This window comes from Anser brachyrhynchus (genome assembly GCF_964034855.1).
Source record: "Anser brachyrhynchus genome assembly, chromosome: 12".
NCBI classification, from domain to species: domain Eukaryota; kingdom Metazoa; phylum Chordata; class Aves; order Anseriformes; family Anatidae; genus Anser; species Anser brachyrhynchus.
Window position 1 is genome coordinate 11,151,144 of NC_137707.1, and position 24,496 is coordinate 11,175,639.

Genomic DNA, 24,496 nt, shown 5'->3' on the forward strand with positions numbered 1-24,496 from the left:
GCTGCAGGAGCTGGAGCTGGAGCAGCTGCAGGAGCTGGAGCTGGAGCGGCTGCAGGAGCTGGAGCTGGAGTAGCTGCAGGAGCTGGAGCTGGAGCGGCTGCAGGAGCTGGAGCGGCTGCAGGAGCTGGAACTGGAACGGCTGCAGGAGCTGGAGCTGGAATAGCTGCAGGAGCTGGAACTGGAGCGGCTGCAGGAGCTGGAGCGGCTGCAGGAGCTGGAGCTGGAGTAGCTGCAGGAGCTGGAACTGGAGCGGCTGCAGGAGCTGGAGCTGGAGCTGGAGCGGCTGCAGGAGCTGGAGCTGGAGTAGCTGCAGGAGCTGGAACTGGAGCGGCTGCAGGAGCTGGAGCGGCTGCAGGAGCTGGAGCGGCTGCAGGAGCTGGAACTGGAGCGGCTGCAGGAGCTGGAGCTGGAATAGCTGCAGGAGCTGGAACTGGAGCGGCTGCAGGAGCTGGAGCGGCTGCAGGAGCTGGAGCTGGAGTAGCTGCAGGAGCTGGAACTGGAGCGGCTGCAGGAGCTGGAGCTGGAGCGGCTGCAGGAGCTGGAGCTGGAGTAGCTGCAGGAGCTGGAGCTGGAGCGGCTGCAGGAGCTGGAGCGGCTGCAGGAGCTGGAGCTGGAGTAGCTGCAGGAGCTGGAACTGGAGCGGCTGCAGGAGCTGGAGCTGGAGTAGCTGCAGGAGCTGGAACTGGAGCGGCTGCAGGAGCTGGAGCTGGAGTAGCTGCAGGAGCTGGAACTGGAGCGGCTGCAGGAGCTGCAGCTGGAGTAGCTGCAGGAGCTGGAACTGGAGCGGCTGCAGGAGCTGGAGCTAGGTTGCTAATAACATCAATTGCAGCTCGATAGGCACAAGCCAGACCCCAGCACGCTACAGTGATTTGTGTCACTTTGGAACTGCCAGAGTCATGACACCTTTTTTTCAAGCATTCTGCCAGCTTTTTAGGATTTTGCAGTTGTTCAGGGGTGAATGTCCAAAACACTGGAGGTGACCACTGCTCTAGAAACCTGCCCATATCCTCCCACACTCCCTGCCACTCGCAACTATCCCGCCTCAAGACAGATCTCCGGATGAGATTCCTAAGTAGTTGTTTAACCCTCCACAAAATCTGAAGCGCATTCAGGAGACATAACAACAAGAGCAGGCTGGTCTGAGTATCCCAAGGATATTCAACATCTCGGAGAACCACCGTAACTAACTCGGGGGATAAGAGGGTGGTGGTGAAGGAGAAAGGGAGAGTGAACAGGTAGGGAAACATGTCTTCCCCTGTCCCCTTCACAGATTGGCTCCCTAACGAAAACAGGCAATAGGTGTAATTGCTAATAGTTTCCGAGATATGGGTTCCAAAGTATAGAGTCGACGTCAGTGCTGAGTACAAATACCAGGTTAAAGTCGTGACCAGATATTTCATCATTTCATAAGCCATTGTTACACCGCACAGTACCATAACAATCTTAAACCAGGGCCCGGAAAGGATAAACAGTGCAACAGGGAGCACATACAGAAAGTAACGCACCATAAAACTCAATTTGGAATACAGGTACAGCAGACTGGAGATTAAGGCAATCAACATCGTGACTAGCAACTATTAAGCAGGTCCAATACTTATACCAATTTTAGTTTAACACACTCTGGTCAGATTTGTCGATATCTCAACCCTTCGGGCCCCACGTTGGGCGCCAAAAAGACTGTTGTGGTTTAACCCGGCTGGCAGCTAAACACCACACAGCCGTTTGCTCACCCTCCCCCCTCCCTCTCTGGGATGGGGGGAGAGAAACGGGAAAGTGAAGCCTGTGAGTTGAGATAAAGACAGTTTATTAAGACAGGAAAATAATAATAACAATAATAATAATAATAGTGATAATGGTAATAGTATTAACAATAATAATGTGTAAGAAAACAAGTGATGCACAATGCAATTGCTCACCACCCGCTGACCGATGCCCAGCCTATTCCCGAGCAGCCGGCCCCCCCACCCCGGCCAGCCACCCCTATATATTGTTTAGCATGACGTCAGATGGTATGGAATACCCCTTTGGCCAGTTTGGGTCAGCTGTCCTGGGTCTGTCCCCTCCCAGCTCCTGCTGCACCCCCAGCCTGCTCGCTGGCAGGACAGAGCGAGAAGCCGAAAAGTCCTTGGCCTGGTGTAAACACTGCTCTGCAACAATTAAAACATCAGCATGTTATCAGCGCTCTTCTCATCCTAATCCAAACATAGCACCCTACCAGCTACTATGAGCTACTTAACTCTGTCCTAACTGGAACCAGGACAATAGGCTGCTTTGACTCTATGATACATCTAATGTGACATCATTTTGGGAGCACAGGCACATCCCAAATACGTATTTCAGAACTGGTTTCACTAACTCCACTGGACTCTATTAGAGATGCAGATCAATCTGTGCCGTTCATTGCTTTCCATGGGTGAGCAAATTAGCATGCAGAGGTGTCTGCATAAAACACACGTTTGGTCCAGGAAGGATTGGCACTTCCAGAGGAATACCACTGCTTCCTAAAAGCAGGAAGCCCCACAACAGATTGTCACTTATTGCAGAGTGTTTCTAAAATGAGGGGGAAAAAAATAACTAATTAGAGACATTGTCTAGAACACATCCAAATTGATGGGAGGATAGCTATTAACTTCAATGGACTTTGGACCAGATTCAACACCAAAGAGCATGGCGGAGGCCGTCCAGCTAGCATTTACACTCATTACGCGAGCAGGGCTTGCTCAGAAGCACGCAGGCAGGAGGCTGCTTTACCAGCCCTTTGGCCATCAGCACACACAGCAGCTCAGATTTCCCACGCAAACTGCAACACTCAGACTTCCCAAGCATGAGCAGAAGAATCACGAGAACAGCTACATCTTCCTTCTTCTGTACATTCAGCTGTCTTGAGCCTTTTTCTAAAGGTCTGGCAGCCTCTTAGTCAGCGATGACAGAAAACAACTTCTCAGGTTCTGGTAGTACTGTAAATTACTGAGTAGTTGGGAAAGCTTATCAGAAAGGGCTCAGCCCCAACACCCTCAGCCACAAGTCAGGGGAGTAATTACACCCTTTCCCTTTGAAAAGCCAGGCCGAGTTACCCTGCAGGTGCCAGGACATTTCCCTCCTTCAAACTGGGCTTTGGGCTTCCAGCATCAGGCACGCTGCCTCTGCACACCCATCCAGGACTGCCACGGACAGAAAGCACACCCTGAGCCATGGGGCTTGCAACTCCATTTGTCAGCTTGTTCACACTCTGATAGCGAGGACATCTGAAACTCAGGGCTGAGATTTCCTGCAGACATAACTGTGTTACTTTATTTAATTACAGCAGATCTGAAACAGTTGTTCTTCGCTAGGGAAATCCTGTTAAGTCTTCCAACACAACATAGGAATAAAAGGTGGTACTTTAAAAGCAACAATATCCTAGCAGGCTCCAAGGGTTGGGTAATCACATCCATACTGATTTCTACCTGCCAGCCATAGCACATTCTGTGTCATGCCACCAGAGTAACGCCAGGACAGATATCCCCAGACAGACGGACCAGCCATGGCAGCATGCACCTGGGGCAAACTACAGGAACAAGGCGAGGGCACAGCAGAGTTGCCCAGCTCCAATATCATCTGAGAGACCAGCATTGGTAGCTTTTTATCAGAACTAGGCTTTGCTTAAGACTTACCTGACAAAATAAGATAGCATTGGGCTTACATCTTAGACCAGCTTCCTTCTTATTTTAATGCCATCTCTCATCTGAGCTTCCTGTTTGACAGTGCAACTTTGTGACCCTCTGCTAAAATTCTGCATTTACTTTAATTGGTGTTATCAGTCCTGCATGTATTTCAATTCAGCATGAAACAAATTGACTGTCAGAAATCTACTGAATTATTCACATTCTCATTAAACCGCATTCTACCAGATACCAACTTTAATGCACTTTATATTACAACATAGAAGCAAGTGCCAATTTTGGCTGAAATACTGTTTTCAGAATAATTCTTCACACTGAACATTTTTAACTGAATTCAGCTCTCTGTTCTACACAGACTGTATGGGAAGAAGACAAAAGCCATAGGGAGGAACGAGGGGGTTCTACCCAAAAAAGCCATCACCTGTGTGGCTCTGACAGATCCCAATCAGCTGCAGGTGATGCCTCAGGGGCACACACAGCTGGGGCTCATTCAAGGGCAATAAGGTCTGAGCTTAAATTCACCCAGCACCACCAGAACACTATCACAAACGATTATTTCAGTCTTTAAGACAACATATTTAGTCCTCAGTGAGGTAACCAAGCAGGTCCCTGTGCTGTCCCCAGCACCCAGGCTCCTGCTGGGTGAGCAGAGTCTGCAGAGCTGCCCCAGCCTGAGTATGTCACCCTTAGCACTACATGACCAAACCAGTTACCAGAGGAAACCCCTCTGAACCACAATAAAAAGCATTAAGAATTGAAAAAATGAGTCTCACATACATGCATTGGGTTTTAAAAGCCAACAGCACCATTCGGGAAGTACTTGCATCATGGCAATTTACCAAATTAACTCTCTGAAGTTAATAAGAAAAGGGAAGTGTCAGGTTGCCCCATACTTCTCAAAAACAACAAGGCAAGGCAAAGGAGAAGTTTGAGAAACACTCACCACCTTGGCCACGAGCACCACGCGCAGCCTTCCCACCAGGTCAGCTGCACCAGCAGAGACCTCCCCAGCTGTGCTGGATTGAAGGGGCTGGCAGCAGGCAGGTATGCTGGGAGTGAACAGCCCTTAAAAGAGCAACACAGCATAATCTAGAAATTATGCTATTTTACCTGGAAATGTCATTTCTGATCCTCATTTGTGCTGGGCACCCCTGCACACTGTACTGGTGCATGAATAGAATGAATTGATGTGTGTGTATATCTGTATTTACATTTATGTGTATATGGAAGGAAAGAGTTCACTTTCTTGCAATGACCACTTTTCTCTACAGAAATTGTAACACCTCAAATATTTTAAAACACAAACTGGATCCCCTGCTGCTTTTATAAAATAAGTATATTTTCCCTTACCTGGAGTGAGAACAACTTCACATTTGCCAGGATTCCTGGTTTGGTGCAATCGCCTTCAGCCACAGCTGAGGCCAGACACCAGCCCAGGCGAACGCAGAGCACTTTGGCACCAAGCTGCCCTTGCTCACGGTGCAGGGCCGGCCTGGACGATGCCAAGAAAGCAGCCCGTACCTGGCAGGGAGCCGGCAGCAGCCCAGGCCCCTTGGAGATGCCTGAAACGTGGTAACACATCGACCCAGGAGCAACAGAGCCACCTTCAACACACACAGTTAAATCAAAGGGTGCCCAATGATCTTAGTGCTCACTCTCAACACATTTCTAAACTGTGCTTTGCATAGAAATGTTTCACTTAAAATCTAGATTGCTCTGAGAGCACGGGAAAAGCGATTAGGAGAAGCACAAGCAGGTGACTGTTGGGTGTAGGATGAGGACACAGCGCAATGCCTCAGGCACCATCCCAAAGTGCTGCACAGCTGGTTTTGTGTTACCCTCCTCCAGCACACCCTAGTCCTTTTTTCTTGTGCTTTTTCTTGTTTTCAGGTTTCTGCTGCTCTGGAGCGCTGTGCTTATCATGTACCCTACCAGTCTGGCTGTCATTGCGCTGACCTTCTCAAACTATGTCCTGCAGCCTGTGTTCCCTAACTGTATTCCCCCCTATAATGCCTCCAGGATCCTCTCCATGGTGTGTTTACGTGAGTATTTCCTTCTCGCGTACACGAAGCTTGCCTCAGTTTTGCATGAGACCGCTCAAGTGGCCGCTCAAGCAGGGCTGGGCATACAGTCCCGCTGTATGGGGGCACAGCTGCAGCCCAAAAAGCAGGCGGGAAGGTCCTAGGACAGACACTGTGCCCCATGTGGGACGATCAGTCCCTCCTCACCTGCCTGCAAGGAGCAGGTCCTGGAGAGCTCATCCAGTGCAGGTTTCCCACCACCTAAGCCCTTCCTAGTCCTTTTTTACATTCACAAACACAAGTATGTAGGAAGTGCAGACCGCTACCGGCTCTGCATTAGTTACTTACAGAGCTGGCAGGGGTGAGGTGGAGCTTCAGGGAAAGAAGACGTTCATCGTTTCCCGTGAGGAGGCAGAAATCCTGGCTCAGTTGGCACGTTGGGCTCTGACCAGGCACAGTTCATCGAGCTGGGAGAGCCCCAGCAGCAGAGCCCCAGAGGGGAAAGCTGCAACAGGTGCTTGTCTGCAGCTGGGCGCCCCTTAGGGCAAGACCATTCCCCTCCTCACCCCTGCTCACAGCCACGCTGAGCTCCCTGTGGGAACACATGCAACAGTCCGTGTTTTGCAGTGCTTTGACTGTGTGTTTTTAAATAAACGTAATTTCGTTTCACTGAATTCAGTCTTTTGTTCTCCAGTACTCCTGACCTGGGTGAACAGCTCCAGCGTTCGATGGGCAACACGCATTCAGGATATATTTACAGCAGGAAAACTCTTAGCCTTGGCCCTTATCATTACTGTGGGCTTCATACAGATCTTTAAAGGTACTCTGTGAGACACGGGTATGGTACTGTTGCTAGACTTGATTTTTTCCACCCTCCTTACAGAGCAACCCGAAGGGGCGATAGGTTTTAGCTGAGCAGCAGGGCCAGGTTGCACCCCTCGGAGCAGCCCCTGTGCTGCAGAGGGCTGTGGTGGCTGCAGGTGCTCTCTGGGCTCAATGGAGCTATTTTCAGGTCAGGGCACCTAGATAAAGACACCCCCATACAGCAGATGTACGTGACCGAGTGGAAAATCATTCATCCCAGGTGCTGCTGAGGGATTTCTTCCAAGCACAGGCACACTGGAGGTGTATCCTCTGTATGACAATAGTGTATGGAGTCATGAAAAGATGGTGCAACAATCAGCTGTGTCCTCCTTAACCACATTCCTTTCTGCCCCGCGTTGTTGGTTTTGACAGAATAAAGGAGTGCATCTGAAGATGTTTTAGAGGAGTTACAGAAAATTTCTGATCTGTTGTATGCTTCTTAAAATTTTAAGGTCATAGACTGAATAAACAATGCTGGGCCCAGCTCAGGAAGACACCTGATTCATTTGGGGCATTAGTTTGATTTCCTACAAAAAGTCTCTTGTAACATTAAAATCTGGCAAAAATGTCTTGCTGAATCGCCAACTTAATCGAAAACAGAGAACACAAAAGGCTCATGATATTTTCATCATGTGTATGATGAGTCATGTAAGGAAAGATGAAACAAGGCACTTACAGAGAGCAGAAATTTTGTTTTCTCTGTGAAAACAGTCTGACAGTCTTGACAAACCTTCCAGCCCCACAGATATTTTATTTTTCCAGTATTTCTACTAAGCAACATCAAACTCTTACAAAAGAAAACTGCATTAAAAAATGACAGTAGTCAACCCCGTCAAGGAACCATCCTCGAACAGTGCAAGTTGACAAAGGGTGCTGTATGTTGCAGAAGTGATGCCGGTGCTGTGGCAGAGAGCCACAGAGCGATGCCTGTGTGTACAGCCCGAGCTGCCTCCCCAGGATGCCAGCCCCTAGAAAGCACTGCAAGTGCAGTGCCAGACCGTGGTGACTTGTAGAACATGATGAGCATGAAGTCTCAAATCTACTTGAGCAATAAAAAAAGAATAAAATAAAAGTTCACCTACTTCCTGGTATCTCTGGTGGGTAGCACTTCTCTCAGGGGAAGGCTTAACCTCTTGCTTGTGCTTTCTGTGCAGGAAACTATGAAGAGCTGACACCCAGCAAAGCATTCAATTTTTGGATGACTCCATCTGTGGGGCATTTAGCATTAGCTTTCCTTCAAGGGTCATTTGCATTCAGCGGCTGGAACTTCTTGAACTATGTAACAGAAGAGTTGGTTGATCCCCGCAGGCAAGTATCCATTTCTGTGTCATCCAAATTTTTTTGAAGTGCTGAGACATTGGGGCCATCTGATAACATCATTCGTTTAATAAGCTGCAGCAATGTCATTACATGTCCACAGAACTGGCATTTCTAAAAGAGAGATTTTTTGTTTAGAAAGGATAACAGGCAAGTTAAAGAAACACCATGCTGAAATTAGAAACAGATTGCACAAAGCATCAACTCAGTCAAAACAGCCGATGGACAAAGTATTATCATTGTGGTACTGTCAAATCATACAGTGAAACTATAGCAGAAAATTAACCACTGATGAGATGTCACACATACCTACAGGAAGAATCACTGTCTGCTTTTAGAAAAGCGTTGAATTATTCTGCAAGTTGCTTTGCTTGTTCACCCAAAGGGATCTTACACAAACACCTGAAAGAGAAGATTGGAAAGTTATTTGACAGTGCAGGTAGCACTCTCTGCTGTGCACCTGTACCTGCAGCGCAGCTGCGGGCACCCACCCTCCAGGGTGCCACATGTCATGTCCCTGGGGATCGTGCGTGTGGGAAGGGGCTTTGAAATGATTTATCACCAGCAGGCTGGGAAAGCCAGAGGGAAAGAGATTTTTAGTTTAGTAAAGCAAAGCTCAAAAGTTTCAGAATTTCTGAGATGATAAAGTGGAATGATGAATGCCAAAAGCAGCTCTCGGAGCATCAATAATTTCTGGGCATTCAATGCACACAGCAATTAAACTAGGAGAAGTTTAAGCTCTCACACAGCCTGGATGAAAATGAATTAAAGCTGCAGTCTCACAAGCAGCCCTGCACGTCTTCACACAACTGAGTGTTAAAGTGCACACCCAGAGATCTTGGCAGGAATAAAGAAAGATCAGTAATGTGTTCCCTCATTAAAATACCAGCATTTTAATGGGCCACCACAATTTCAAAGCTGAACAATGAAAAGTTATGTTTTAAATAAGGCAAATATGGTCTCAGTTGAGAAATAAAAAGGGAGTGGATGGAGTTTTTTTATTATTATTATTTTTGCAGCCTCTGAAGCGAAAATAAAATATAAAAGGTTGTTCAGTAACCAAAAATATCTTCCAATTTTTACTAAATCCAATCAAAATCACAAAGGTTAAAGCATTTTAAAAAATGCCTTTTTTCCAAATCTGACGGACAGAAAAAAAAATGCATTATTGCAATAGATAGAGAACTGTTTAGCTGTACACCTCTAAAGAGGTCTCTGGATTAGCAGTTAAGCAAATCTTCACTCCAGTAGGTTACCATGGCATTGTATGACCAAATGAGCTTTATGGGATGGGATGGGCCAAGGTAGCTACCTGAACGTCAGGATCCAATTCAGTTCCAGAGTAGATGAAGCTAAAGCAAACCAAGGCATTTTATTTTTTAACATGCTGCCTTAATCCAAATAGCCCTATGAAAGCGTGGGGCATTTTTTGTCACATGAAGCATGACAAAGCTTCATAGAGTTTCAACCTTCTTAAAATCACAATGGGTCAAACAGGAAATAGAGGCGGTGCTCTTTCAGTTGCGGCCTGAGAAACAGCAGAAAAACCCACGCGGCTGGCTGAACACCCTGGGCTGTGCAAGGCTGTTGTGGTCTCACTGTGTATGATTCAATTCTTATCTACCTTCCTAATTCTTTTATCAGGAACCTACCTCGTGCCATATTCATATCCATCCCACTGGTGACATTTGTGTACACGTTCACCAACATTGCATATTTCACTGCCATGTCACCCCAAGAGCTCTTGTCCTCCAACGCTGTGGCGGTAGTAAGTAAACCATTCCCTGGATGTCTAAAATACACTTTGATTTCAGTTCTGTGCTTTGCAGTGTATTTCAGTTTCTCTGCCTTCTGTTGCTTTAGACATTTGGTGAAAAGTTACTGGGCTATTTTTCCTGGGTTATGCCAGTCTCAGTGGCCCTATCTACATTTGGAGGAATAAATGGATACCTTTTTACCTCATCAAGGTTAGATGGAGTACAATTTTATGAACATTATCTAATTTGGGGAGGGGCTGTTTTAATTTAATTTGCTAAAGAAATGCTAGCTAGACATTTTGGATGTTATAGCACATGAGATCATTGTTGGGCATGTTGGATACATTCAGTTACGAATTGCTCTGTTTCAATCAGCAAATGTAATATTGAATCACAGAATCTCTTGCAAAATAATCCTTAAGAGCTACTAAAAGTGTCTGCAGATGTGGAACAACTCACAGTAAGAGCCAAACACAGCTTCAGTACGGAAACAAAGTAATTTTACATCAATAAAGCTCTAGTAGCTACAAGCTAAATTATGCTCAGCTGAAAAAGGAGTTTCAGGGCCTGGTTCTGTTCCCAGTTACAGACATGTCATTCTCATGATGAAGAAACTCCTTCCAGGCAAGATGCTTTGCATGTACACTGCTGATAGCAGGACCAGAATCTGTAAAATCTATTTGTATTAATTGACCTGTCTGAACTCAATTTAAAAGTTAAAAAAAAATTTTGAGGAAACAATCCAACTCTTAAGTACCTCAGGAAAGTTATTTATCTTAGCACTTCCACGAGCATAATAAGATACAAATCTGAGTACATATGTTAAGCATTTAAAAGTGAAATCTTAAGGCACATGAAACCATATCCAAAACTCTTCTGACACTAGAAACACTATCCGCGAGATTTTTTGTGCCTTAGAGACATATGGCTGCTCACCTCACAACCTGCACTGTATTAACCCTTCCCTGGATAAAGAAGCAATGCCACTGGCAGATAGTGACTGAACAGATTTCAGTCCTCATCCTCAGAGGTAATTAGGCATCTCAGACCAATTGGTTTCACAGATGACATTTAGCCATTAAAGGCCTCATGTACCAAATGGTCTAGTTTAAACAACTTACGCCAGGTTACGCGTAAGTCTCTCGTGGAAGTAAGAAACAAGCTGTGGTCTTCCCGGCCTCAAACCAGCACCCAGCAAGAACAGGTTCCTTCCACTCCAAGACCCATGAGGGCAGTTGAGATTAGAGACCCTGTACAGCTAGATATTGAAAAAGCTGTTGTACATGCAGTGGATTAGTGTTCCTATTCTCATTTTCAGGTTATGTTTCTCTGGTGCCCGAGAAGGCCATTTACCAAGTTTGCTTGCCATGATCCACGTGAAGCACTGCACACCCATCCCCGCCCTGCTCGTCTGTGTAAGTTTTGCCGTCCCTGCCCTGTCGTCCTGTAACCTGCTCGGACCGGGGCAAGCTCTTAGAAATACTGAATCATGGAAAGGAGAGCTGGAAAAATCCTGGAGAGGTCATTTATATTCCTGAGGAAAAACAAGCTGTCCAGGAGGACTCCTGGTGGGTGCTGCCTGAGAAGCTCTGACAGCTCCAGGAGGAAGCAGCCTTCAGCCTCCTAAATAATCCCACTCCCAACTACCCTTGCAGTTTGGAGTGATTCCCTAACATCTAACTTGAGCTGCAATTTAAGCCCATTATCACTTCTACCCACAAGGGAGACAGAGTGTGTCTTTGTCTGAAAGTGGAGATACCTCATTTAAGGAAAGATTTGCTTTCCCCCCTCCCCCCTCTCCGAATTCCGATTTTGCCTGCTTTCTGCAAACATTTAACACAGAGGAAATCGCCGTGGTCACTGCTAACTCCACTCTGGCAGGGCTAGTTTAGATCCTGTTGCCAAAGCCATAGACATGGCAGGTCCCAAGGAGAGGACAAAGTGCTCCAAATGTTACACAAAATGAGCAAAATATCTTGCGAGGGATGAGACCGCAGTGCTCTGAGGACCTGGAATATTTATCTTCTGTAGAAACAAGTAAGTACAGTCAAGCATTACAGCAGCACTGAATAAAGTATCTGCTGAATGAATACATCAGGCAAACAAGAGGGTAATCCACAAAGAGTAGAAAACACCAGTCAGAATGTTGGGAGGCTTTGGGCTTGTTGGGTTGCTGTTTCCCTGAAGGAAGATCTCTCTCTTTTGCTTAGACGTTGAAAATTTCCATGATACTAATGACTTATGGAAGTTGTTATTTGAAACAAAGATCTTTATACACTTTTACAAAGAGCTGAGTTAGAATGTGATGTTTTTTACTGTGGCAAAGAAGACGTTAAAGAGGAAGAATAACCCCTGGTACTGCACTCCCTGACTTTATGGCCCAAGCAAGGGTATTCTCCCGAGGGCATCTGCTTGAAATCTCAGTGGCATCAAAGTCAACTGCAGATTTGCCACTGATTTCAAAACAATGAGGATTTGACGCAAGATGCACTAAGAAGGCGCACATTCACATGACTCTCCTGGCTCTAACAGCAATTCTGGCACGATACACTGACATAATTTCATCAGATAAGCCTTCTGCACATTCCACTTTTATGACAAAATACCTGTGTAGCTGAGGCTTTATGGCATTCCCAGGGCTTAGTGCTTGACAACAAACATCTTGTGCATTGCCTGTACAGGGTTTTGGAGTAAACCATATAGCCCATCTGTCCTGTCTCAAGCAAACAGAAAGCACTGGCTCCATCCTGGACTCATGCCAGGCAGCTGAACTCGGCTGATGCCGATGAAGCAAAACTTCTTTGCCCTTAGAAATACATCAGCTCAAATAACATGCTGAGTTTCAGAGGCTGTTTCACTGGGAAATAGCCACAACACGAGCAGGCTGCCTGCACTGAGCAGGGCTGATAAATCAGGCGTATGCCAACCTCCCAGTCTGCTCCAAACATTTCCCTTAAATTACAGCGCAAATTACAGAACCAACACTGCATATCAATTCATCATTTGAGGGTACCTTAATGCAGCACAGGGTATATCAAATGCTGCTATGAATTATTAATTTCTTAACAAATAAATATAAAAATAATATACTGTAGGCAGCTACAATAGCAAATTAGGTCAGACTTCAGGCAAATCTAATTAATACAGTAGGTTCTCTTTTCTTTTTCAGTGCATAACACCTAGCTTCTTGCATGGAGAAAGGTTTCTTTGTACATAGAGAAAAGCCTTTTTAACATCACCAGTGAGACCTGTATTTTTACTAATTCTTTCAAAAATGAACGATCCAAGCTAAATGCAAAATAAACAGACTTTTTTTTTTTTTTTTGCAAGACAGCAGAGAGTGACAGGCTCTCACGCCTGCTGTGCGAGGCTGTCGTCAGGCATGGTAATCAGGGGAGGAAACAGCACACTCCTCTGCAGCCCAGTACCTCTCAGGAATTACGCCCACGCAGCAAGCAGCTCTGACACATTCATGTCACCTACGCAAGAAACCTCATCGCCCCAAGCATCTTCAACGCAAAACCTGCTAGGGGCAGGAAAGGGTCAGATGCATGTCTGACACTGTCCACCTTTCAGAGGAAAGCAGGAAGCATGTTATGTGACACCAGTGTACAACACTGCCCTATTTTAAATGAATTTTGTGGTGAGACTGCTCAAGATGTTGAAATCCCCTCCTCCCCTGCATAGCCTGTGAGGCTTTTAATAGGGGAATGGAGAGACCAACGAGTCATTTGATTATGGTGGTGCGTAATTACTGGTGCCAGTGGTACAGAAATCCTCCCTCCCTAGAGGCCTTTGCTATTAAAACAGCCAATTAAGAAAAAAGGACATAAGCAAAAAGAGAGCCTGGAGTGACATAGAGCCAAGTCCTGAAAGCTCTCTGGAGGGATTTGGACACTCAGTTTCCCTTAGGTTTTGGCCACCAGCAGACAACATTTACAGGATGGGTCCATGGCATGAGTGGTCTTCATACCGTGTGGTACCACTGGGCAGGGGGGACAGGATCTGAGGAGCAACCCTGTGAACCCTGAGTCAGCTCTCCTGACTTTGCAGAGTTATTCAGAAATAAAGTACAAACAAGCAAGAGTCTGCATGGAAATTTCCACCATCCATCTGCCAGTTTCCTAACACAAGTAATGTGCAGGAGATTAATGATGGTGGTCATCTGCAGCATGAGCCACGGGACAGTAGGGAGAAAGGGCAAAGCTTTTGTTCTTTATAACATACAGGGCATCTGCAACAAAGTCGTGCGCTGACAACAAAATATTAGTCTACCAGAAATCCTTTTTTTCCTCATAATAGACAACCTGACCTTTGCCAGAAGTCCTTATTATAGGGTCAAACAGCTTTTAAAACAGAAATTGGTGGAGTGCAGTCATTGAAAGCAGGTACAGAAATGTCCTGTTCAGGCAACACAGCAGGACCATAAACACAGGAGTTTAACTACTTTTTTTTTTTTCTTGCTTTTATTGCTTTTAAGCTACCTTATTAGTTATGACTCACATAAGACTATCTTTCTCTCTACAGTGTTTGGCCACTCTTATCATCATGCTTGTTGGAGACACATACACACTAATCAACTATGTGTCATTTATTAACTACCTCTGCTATGGAGTGACAATTATAGGCCTGATTGTGTTACGCTGGAAGAAACCCAAAATCTTCAGACCCATCAAGGTGAAAATGTTAAAGCTAAATCCCTTGGCTGCAGTAGCAATGCAAAGGGCAGGACAGGCAAATCAAACCCTCTGTCCTCGAGCTTTGAAGATCAGTTCATTTGGGGATGTAATGGTAACGTTTCAGGGTCCCAAATCATGCTGCACATTGCCATTAGTACAAAAATAGGATACAAAGACTTCCAGAAGTAAACTGGATGGGATGGACAGGGAGGATGACAGTGGCAGAAGGAAGGGGGACAAAACCCAGGGGACTCCTGATGCCTTGGCTCCCCATGCCAGACAGCCACCACTGTCACTCTGCACAGTCATGCTCTGCTTTATTCTCTCCCCACAGGTGAACCTCCTCATCCCTGTCACTTACCTGGCATTTTGGGCATTTCTGCTGATCTTCAGCATATACTCTGAGCCAGTTGTCTGTGGAGTCGGACTCATTATCATTTTAACTGGAGTGCCAGTGTTTTTTCTTGGAGTCTACTGGAGAAACAAACCAAAGTGTGTAAATAGGTTAACAGGTAAGCAACACCACAATGACTTGGTGCACTCCTCACGGCCAACACTCACAGTAGGGTCTGCAGTGCTCTGCACAGCCTCCATGCAGCCAGCGCCAAGTCCTCCAGCAAGCCCAACCACCACTGGCAGTCATGCACAGCCCTTAGACTCCTATACAAAGCAGGCCATGTGCTGCTTGCGGATGGAAATACATTGTTTTTAAATCAGAGGTAATGACAAGCTGTCGGGCAGTCAGACATAGTGTGGGTGACTCCACGGACATGAGGAAGCAGTTGTATTTTTGTGGCTGTGCAGCACGCTCATGTGGGCAACTGCTTTCCTCACTCCTTGCCATATATGCCTCCTTTTGTGTCCCTGGGAATCTCCCCATCCACCCAGCTTGTTCACTGCGGCCTCAGCCACAAAGCAGATGCACAAGCATATGACTTTAAGCACGTAAAGCCCAACTGAACTATCACAAAAAGAATGATAAAAAGCCCTGCCTGTCCCTCACTCTGCTTTCCTCCCACCAGCACTACACAATGCCTGTACAGCATGATGAATTATTTCATGCTCAAAAGATAGGAAAGCCTTACTTTATCACTCGCATAAAACTGCACAAGTCATTTGGGATTTGGTTGTGCTTGGCTTGAAACTGCTTTGCTCTGAGGCAAAGACTTCCCATGAGGAGAGAAGAGAAAAGGAGCCCTCACCTCAAGTGAGACAGTGCCTGCTGCCTGCAGCCGGGCTCTCCTCAGGCTCATGGTGACCGGTAGGCCCCGGCGCTCCCTCAGGGACAGCGCAGCGCCAGGCCCGACCCAGCTCCCCTGCCTCATGCACTGGCTCCACAAGCCTCTGGGCAGAGCGAAGGACCCCTCACAGCGAAGAGTCATTTCTAAAACTGCCCAATTTTAATCCACCTGTGCTTTGCCAACACTATTTTGTCACTTCACTAGAGATAAAAGCTGTTGGAGGGGTGAGGGGCAGCACAGGACGGTCAAGGGCCTCAGCCAGGAAAATGGCCGCCATGTCAGGCGTTACATCCCTCAGGCGCCACAGCGATGTTGAGAAGCACTCGAGCTGCCGCGCTAACCGCTGCACACTTGCTCTCTACAGAGTCGGTGACATGCTGGGGACAGAAGCTGTGTTTCGTGGTCTACCCCCAGGATGGGGTGGCCGAAGAGGACGAGGTGCCCGCTGCCCGCTCCCACCTGCCGGCCAGTGAGACCTCCCTGAGGAAATAACGGAGCAGCCTCTGGGGCTGAAGGGGCTTCTTGTTTACATGCTGATTTTTGCAAAAAGTTTTTCTGGAATTTAAAAGAAAATGTATTAGAGACCCAATAGTGAGCTACACCCTTTATGGCATCTGTAGCTTTTAGTTTTTCCCTGAGGAAAAAAAATGAAAAAAGGAAAAAAAATAAAATATAAAATAAGGCAGCAGTTGTTTTTATTTCTGGTAGCACGCTTGCTCAGCAGAGGAATGCAGCACAGCTACAGCTCTGAAATACTTATTTTAGCAGACGTAAGGGTCTATCACAGACAGATTTGGGCATTTCAGAAGCAGGTCAGTTTCCTGTTGCAAAATCAAAATGGAAAAATCAAGAGGAGGAGACGCTGGGACAACTATGCCAACATAAAAATCCTGTTGCTGCCCCTGAGTCGGGTGAATCCCCACACAGCACGAGGTCTTGAAGTTACAGTCCAAAGATCACACTTGCATATACCTGAAAGCAAAAGAACAGCTCGGTGGAGCATCCATGTGATCAGGGCTGGAAGGGGCAAGGGAATCATGATGGAAAGGAGCTAGCCTGGGTGGACATTGGAGTAAATTGTACAAAATCAACAGTCATATTGAGTCCAGACTACATTTGGTGACACAGGAAAAAAAATGCAGTAGTGATAAAAATCTCAAATATCTTAACTTTTGAAGCATTTTTGCAAAGAGGTGTCTTGTACCCCAGGCCTGAGGAGGAGCTCAGTGCCCAGCCCTGGGAGGAAGGAGATGTGCAGGGGTTTGCACAGCAGTGGGAGCTCGAGGGAGACCCAGGAACAAAGCCTGGCGTTCTTTGTTACGAACGAGGTGGGTGATGCTCTACATTGATTTGGAGACAAACTCTCCATTTTAACTGTGCTCAGTGAAAGAATGAGCCTAAATCATTCTCACATCAGATGCTCTTTAGAAGGTGTTTTGCATATTTTATTTGTGGCAAACACTTTTAAAAAATGTAGTTCATGTATTTAATTAATTTATAGGGATTTGCTGCTGTAGCAATATGGCCCCTTTCACACCAAAGAATCTTTTGAAAATGAATAATGCAAGAATAGCTCTAAGCAACATTTTGAATTGCTACTGTTCTTTCGCAACTTTTGAAAATAAATAGTATCGTATTCAGTAGCCTTGGTAACAGCCATAAGATTTTAATTTTAAAAGTATTAAAAGTATCTTTCTGTGTGTCACAAGCCTTTTTTCTATGGAAAAATTAGGGGTTCATTAATCCCTCAGTTTGCCAAGTGCCATATGCTATACAAAGATATAAGAATAGACTCAAAATATTGGACGAGTTCAAGGAAAGTGTCTTTCCACTACAATTCATTATTTAGTATTTTTGTTTTTAAATATCTCTCTCCAAACTTTTGGATGGTAGACACTAGAAAGAAACTCAGTTTATACTTCTCTTCTTGTATAAGGCTATTAAATTATAAGAGATTAAAATATGTATTGAGCTAAAGAGAAGTGTGGTTTTGTGTGTACATCTACACACACAGATATCACATCTTAAATAACAGTAAGAGTATATGAAGTCTGCTAATAAAAATCATATATATTTAGCTTTTTTTTCTTTACCATTCAGTGTACACCTACCCCATTTACACTGGCTAAACAGCATGCAAACAGCCTGTTGTCTGAGGCCCTTGTGGCTAAGTCTTATTTTCCATAGTTCAAAATCCACTGTGACAATTTCTAATGGATTACTTTCTGCTTTATTATCTAGTGGGCAAATTAAACATAGTACAGCACCAGCAACAGTGATTGTTTTCAGAATTGCCAAATTTTGGTGTGGTTTTATTTTTGTTTGTTTAAACAATTAAGCCATGGAAGTCAGCCATCACAGAAACTTTGCAGTTCTTGGGACAAGTCTATACAGTAAATGAGAAAGGTAATAATAATAATATTCTGTAACCGCTACCCAGGCATTCTTTGAGTTTTGTTTAAGGAAATCAAAGAAGATTAAAGGACCAATTGCCTCATAGGTGTTAACTAGTTCTGGCTCAAGTTTTCCCTGATTGTATTTTAATGCTTTAAAACAATCAACATTTGGCCTGAAAACAGAAGGCTGAATTTAGAACAGGATGGTTTAGTAGAACTCATCTTTGAATTACATACCAATCCCCAAAAGCTGTTCCAAGATGTCTTATTTCATTTTTAGAAACAGCTTCATCTGTGCTCCCAACATCACACATATTTTTTAAAGGCTTTGCAAAAGCCAGTTCACAGTGCATCCAATTTCTAACCACAGAAATCAACGTAGAGAACTAGTAAGACAAATTCATATGCTGAATGAAATTTAGAGGCGTGCTCAACTGTGTACAATTTTTCCAAAAGATGAAGCAAAAGGCCCAAAGGAGACATAACTGCTATTATTTTAAAGCCTGCTGAACAAAAGAAAAACCCCAAGACAGCTGACACTACAAGTATGTCAAGAATATTGTGCTACTTGATGCAGAAAAGCAAGTCCCTTCCAAAGGGAAGATTCTGTTTTTTGAGATCCTTTTAATTTTGATATATTTGCTGTAGCAATTACAACTCATGCTGATTTTTGTTTCCTGCAGCATTTCAACCTTTTTACTGACAGGCAGATCACGATAACCTGTGCATTAGCTTTTCTGCTCTGAAGGAGAAACTCCTAAAGCAAACAGAACAATGCATGTCTCTACCTCAGCTGCAATACGTGCACCTTCTCTCAGTCCAGGTCATTCTCTGAAAAGAAGTCACACAATTTTACAGCTATCTTCATACAAAACAGACCAGTGCTACCTTAACTGAATTACACTGGTACGAACAGTGGTGATAAAATGAGTTTAAACAAACCTTTAAAATAAATGCATTGCTATACAAAACTATATATTATAAACTATTATATTTATGTATCTGTATATATACATATAAAATAGTAGAAGCTATAATGCAGAAAAATACTCTGGGCTGTTTATTCTTCTATTGCTGGCAATAATACATCATTCAGAGAACTTCAAAGGGGAAACAGAGATAATGCAAGTACTTTAAAAAGTATTACCTGAAATTAGCTTTGGACTGAAGTCAGTAGAAGTTGTATTGGCTTGTTCTTATCCACATTATCACCATACGATTATCACAGACCATGTCATCATTGTGCTACACACTACTAAACAACAGGAAGACAGTCCCTCTCCCAGATAAGACTGCATTCAACAGGCAATAGGAGCTGTGTGGGCACAGATGAGAAAACACAAGGGTAATGAGCCAAAGCTGCCCAGCACAACCTCTGCTGACCTAGCCACTCTGAAGTGTTTTCTTAAACTTGGTGCAGGAATTGGTTGTTTTCGGTTCATATTAGCACATAAAGCAGACCACCTTGACCACAGCAGGGTCAAGGTAAGAGACTCTTATCAGTTCAAAGCTTTCACCCAACTCAGAAAGGATTAATGAGTCACTGTGTATTTAACATTATGTGTGCAAGCATATTAGTTGGAAGTATCTTTACTAAAATGTATCAAAAGATAAGCAAACAAGATTTTTACCAGCCAAGCTCAATCATATGCTGTCCCAAGCAATTTTCAGATGTCTTCAGCAAGGTAATTCTCATTTTTCTCTCCCTCATTTGTGAATTCTTGAAACTTTGAAAATAAAACACATTTGGTTTCTGACTCATTTGCACCAACCACTACATGACGAAAAGCTGTCAATTATTGAGTTGCTGAGGAGTTTTAGAAATATTGAGCTCTTTGTCATAAATGAAAACTTCATTACAAAAAAAAAATCAGGGTAAACCCTGCTTGGAGCTTGTTTCTTTAATCTTCAGAATTCGACTGCTGTCACCTTGCTTGGGAGCAGTTAGCAGCATGGAGCAGTTACAGTCTCCTATTAATAAAAGCAAAGCCTGGTTGTTTGTTGTTTGATTTTTTTTTTTAAACTTTTCATTCCTCAATGCTTCTCACCAGTACTCTAGCTTCAACCATACTAGAACCTTCTGCACTTGGACAAATGAAAAAGGAAAATACGAGGAAAAGGATCAGAAAGCAGTCAAGGGATGTTGTTTGTATTAGAGACCAAAAAGAAAAGTCTTAAAGTCCTGTGGTAAGAGATAGTAATAGAAGGGAGGGAAACTTGGAAGGAACAAGGCAGGAAACATAGAATAAAGAGGGGAAAAAAAAGTAAACTCCCGCCACTCACACCAGCCCTCATAACCATTTAATCCCTGGAGCCAAAAACACAAGAGACAGCATCTGAAAAGAGAAGGATGGCTTATTTAACAATTTGCTACGTTAACAGACTGACAAGAGACATGAGATTAGGCTTGCTACCTGCAAGGTGCAGGTCACAGATGGAGAGTTTGCTTCTAAATCCTACCTCCTGCTTGGGAGATTAAAGCTGCTTCCTGTGAAGACCAAAAATCTTAAATAAGCAAAAGCAGTGCGCTCTCTCGAAAGTCAGATTAAAAAAATACATAAATCCCTTAAGGCTTTTCAAGTTAACTCCTTGGTTTGTCAGAAGACACATCTGTTGTGCTACACAGGCTGTCAACAAACACTGCTGCAAGTGCACGGGTGTCATTTATTACTTTATTTCCATTTTATGGGCTATATTCATTTCAGCCTTGCTTACCTCAGTTATTAGGTTTGTATTACTGCTTGTGCCACTGTCATTGCAGCTGAATCAGCACTTCATGATGAAGCAAAGCAAACGCTTCCTACCAGGTGACGTGGTACTGTCCCTCCAAATCAAGCTGTGTCCTCCCATGCCTCATGACTACGGATAAATGTGGAGGACCACAAAGTCTGTCCAATTCTCTCCTATACAGATAAAGATTTACAAGCCTGTAAATTTCTATCAACACAAAACAACTCAGTCCCCAACCTTCTACCAAAAAAAACAGCAGGATATAACCAGTGGTTCCCTCCAAAGACGTAAGCAAAAGCTGGGGAGGAGAAAGCATCAGCAAAACAAGCACAGCCCCCAGCTATAGGAAATCAAGTGCTACATTTTAGGAATGGTTTGAGGTTTTTTGTTTGTTTTTTAACCCCTGTAATAACACCTAACCAGTTGTACGCTTCAGGGCTATGTTTTGTTACTTGGGGCACACGTATGTCTTTTAAAGACAGTTGTATACAACAGGGAATTGCTAGTGGTAAGGTTTCACACATACTAGCTAGAAAAAGCGATGCAGGTCCACAGCTTCAACTACCAGCAAAAAGTACACAGCCAAGAAAAAAAAAAAAAGATCTTTAGATCTCACACTGAAGGTTCATAACCTACTCAACATACAAGTCTTTGGCAGCGTTTACAGTTTAAGCACCCTCAAGTGACAGTCAGAAACCCACAGTATCTGGACGCATGGAGTTTTATTAAAAATTAAGAGATCAAAAGCAAGAGCAAAGTATGATGATGCCCAGCATCTTACTCAGATAGTGTCATTGTCCAGGAACCAGCAAACACTGGTAACCATGATGCCATACCTGAACCATACACCTGTACATACATTACAGTAAAATGTCGTATTTCAGTGAATGTATACAACAACAAAACAAAAAAGCAGAGAATAGAAAAAAAACAAGTACATTTAAGGGATGTCACAGAGTCATACACAAGCTGGTGCCAAAATTTCAGACAGAAATACACCCTGTGTTTTAATGTCAGAGAGCATATTTTCCTTTCATGCTGCCTATCAGCTTTTGTTCTTAGATCAAGGAAAGGTTTAGGTATTCCTGTCTAAATAGAAGGTTTTCTTAGGAAGTTTTCTTGAGGGAATATGGACAGGGGAGTTTTGTAGGTTTTTTGTTTAAAAAAATCTTAAATATTTTGTTTCCCTTCTATGAAAATCTTTAAAGAATGCAGAAAAGCATTCTTAAAATATAGAAAAGAAAAATAAATGTATTAGCTAATTAGGTTGTATAGTCATTAAAGTGTGATGATACTTTCCACTGAGCAAAGAAATGGAACAATGAGATTTTCCTGTTTACATTTCTGGCATAGTAGCAGTTTTCCACTTTTTTTTTTTTTTTAAAGTAAGTTCTGAACACAAGGAGGAAGCTTACATGAAACAGAAACTGGGTGATCTTTGACGATGGTCGATTCTCTGCTTAATGCTTACAAGCGCTGGAGAAAAGGCAGACTTTGTGGTTTCTTTCAGGTATCTACATTTCAGGACGCTGTGATGCACTTGTTCGTGCTCACAGCATACATCTGCAGGTTTCTTCTGCAAATTTGCGGCTCTTGACTCCAAGGAATGAGCTAGAGAAGCCAGGAGAGAATACTGTATTGCAGAATACAAAAGTTAGGTGCTCACAAAAGCACCAGGCTTGTATGTCTCATCTAAGCAAGGCTGTAAGTTCCAATAGTGATGGCTGTGAACTTTTCTATACACTTCAAGCATCACATTTTCATTAACCTGGATTTTCGTATGTTTCTAAAAATAAAACCTTCTCACTGAAATTTCCACTAAGTTACCAAATGGATCAGTATGCAAAATATCCACGATATAGGTAAGAAATTACGTTAAGTTACACATCTTAAAATAAAAAACAGTAGTAGCTGTTCAGGGTTGTTCCCAGAATATAGCAGTATTTTGAAGCATATATTTCAGCTCTGAGATTTCAATATTTTTCAATTTTAAGAGCCTTACAGTGGTGATAATTTAAGGCATAGTATGATCAAAATGATTTTATTATAGAAATACATTTCTGTAACACAATTAAATATATACTTATTTTGAAGGTCCTTCATATCATCACAACCTTGAAATATAATCTTCCTCCCCATTATAATTAAGTTTACTACTTTACAAATACAACTCTATGTATTTTAAATTACAAAAAAAAAAGACACTAAAGTCTCTACCCTTTGATGCAAACAACTGGCAGTGTGATGACTACAGTACATGGCCTCGCAAAGGTGTAACGCACCTAAAATGTTTATAAAAGCTATGTTATTAAAATCTCTTTCAAAGCTTCATTTCCCTTGATGAAATGAATTCTGATCACAAAAGCACTTGGAAAAAAATGAGTTAGCAGTACTTATTTAGTGTAACTACAACTCTTACTCCTTATGCATTTTGCCACAATCCCTTTTATGCTCTTATAGACTTTGAATCTTCTGCCTCTGGACACACGGGCCAGAAACCAATTTGCAACGAAGAAAAAAAATCACTCCAATTTAATTCTCCCACTTTACATTTTGATGAAGTCAAAGTTCTATGCCTTGTTTTAAGGCACTCCCAAGGGGAGTTCTTAGCAAAAGATTCAGGGCAAAATATAGCCCATTTAAAAGAAAAACATCTTTGACATTTCAGTGTAAACTGAACTGTTCACAGCAAAAGCCTGTGTGTCGCTGCAGCCAGGAGGATCTGTGGACAGCAGAGCCCACTTATTCAGATGCCAAAGTCTACCTCAGCTTTACAAGTTCAGTTATTAATTTTGGGCAACTTGAATTCCTACAGCAATAAACAGGCATCAGAGCACTCAGATATTTACAGAGGAGCAGCAGCAATAACTTCCTTGTTAATTGCTATATATAGCATTTTAGTTTGTCACTACCTCACCAGGGATTGAAGCAGAGCTCCTGTAAAGGCATGGGGAAGCGTGGCCAACACCAATTCATGGCTGCATCCTATCCGTCGCTGAGAGGCCAAACTATCGCACCATAACCAGCTCTCATCCTGCACCAGGTCACTCCTGATTAAGCAATGTCACCCTTCTTCCAAGTAAATAACTTGTTTGCTTCTAATTGCACTCTAAAAAAGAAAAAGGCACCAGTTTAAAGAAGCATGCAATCCACACAGTGTCAGCTTTGAAACTGGCACTGACCTATTTCAGTTCTTAAAAGAAAAAAGCAAACCTCTAAAATCCTCTTTAAAAAAATATACAGTTGCACCTAGGTAACAGATTTATAAGTAAACTTGTGAAGCAGATTTTATTACAAAATAAAGAGTCTGATGCTGACAGTTACCAAGTGCTCAGTGCTTCCTATTGTGGCCAACAGGAGCTGTGAAGCCTCAGTAACCTTCAGGGTACAACCAAAGTGATATAAATCATAAAAGTCCCTGAAAACAGAAGGACAGAAGAGAGGAGGGGAAAAAGAGGGCAAGGAGAAAGCAAACAATTCTTCAACCTTCACAACATCACTATGAACATATGACTACATAAAAAAAGAAATATTGCTGCAAATGGGGTTCAAAGAACTCCACTTGTACTGAACACTGCTGATCTCTTACTACAGTCATAGCAGATAGGAAACCTGATATTCTGCATACTCTATATAGAAACTTTGGTTTTAGTGGATACTTCAAGGTACATATGGCCATCAAAACATTTTGGAAGGGGGCAAAGGAAACAAACTTCTATAAAGAGGGAGCTACAAAGGATTTTATTACCTTCTAAATATTTTAAATTAAAACTATTAAACTTCAGTTAAATTATGATGTCTAAAAAGACAATGTTATTTCTTGTATAGT

At 43.4% G+C, this 24,496-nt stretch overlaps 1 protein-coding gene and 1 long non-coding RNA gene across 6 annotated transcripts in view; one reads left to right on the forward strand and one right to left on the reverse strand.

Moving 5' to 3' along the window:
- Window positions 1-16,223, forward strand: part of SLC7A10 (solute carrier family 7 member 10) — a 49,115-nt gene extending 32,892 nt beyond the window's left edge. The window contains exons 3-11 of one of the 5 annotated variants that reach the window (XM_080552748.1): window positions 5,553-5,704; window positions 6,378-6,503; window positions 7,702-7,855; window positions 9,509-9,632; window positions 9,728-9,831; window positions 10,940-11,036; window positions 14,149-14,298; window positions 14,635-14,812; window positions 15,906-16,223. In XM_080552748.1, the coding sequence (XP_080408874.1) occupies window positions 5,553-5,704; window positions 6,378-6,503; window positions 7,702-7,855; window positions 9,509-9,632; window positions 9,728-9,831; window positions 10,940-11,036; window positions 14,149-14,298; window positions 14,635-14,812; window positions 15,906-16,033 (1,213 nt within the window). In that variant the 3' untranslated portion in view covers window positions 16,034-16,223. The remainder of the gene's footprint in view (window positions 1-5,552; window positions 5,705-6,377; window positions 6,504-7,701; window positions 7,856-9,508; window positions 9,633-9,727; window positions 9,832-10,939; window positions 11,037-14,148; window positions 14,299-14,634; window positions 14,813-15,905) is intronic. The other 4 variants (XM_080552750.1, XM_080552749.1, XM_080552751.1 and 1 more) reach the window with 4 other exon arrangements.
- Window positions 7,841-15,494, reverse strand: LOC308176693. Its single transcript, XR_013938502.1, has 4 exons — window positions 14,862-15,494; window positions 14,662-14,774; window positions 8,174-8,266; window positions 7,841-7,978 (listed from the first exon to the last, which is right to left on the reverse strand). It is a non-coding gene; the product is annotated as an uncharacterized lncRNA (long non-coding RNA).
- Window positions 16,224-24,496: the final 8,273 nt, after the last annotated feature.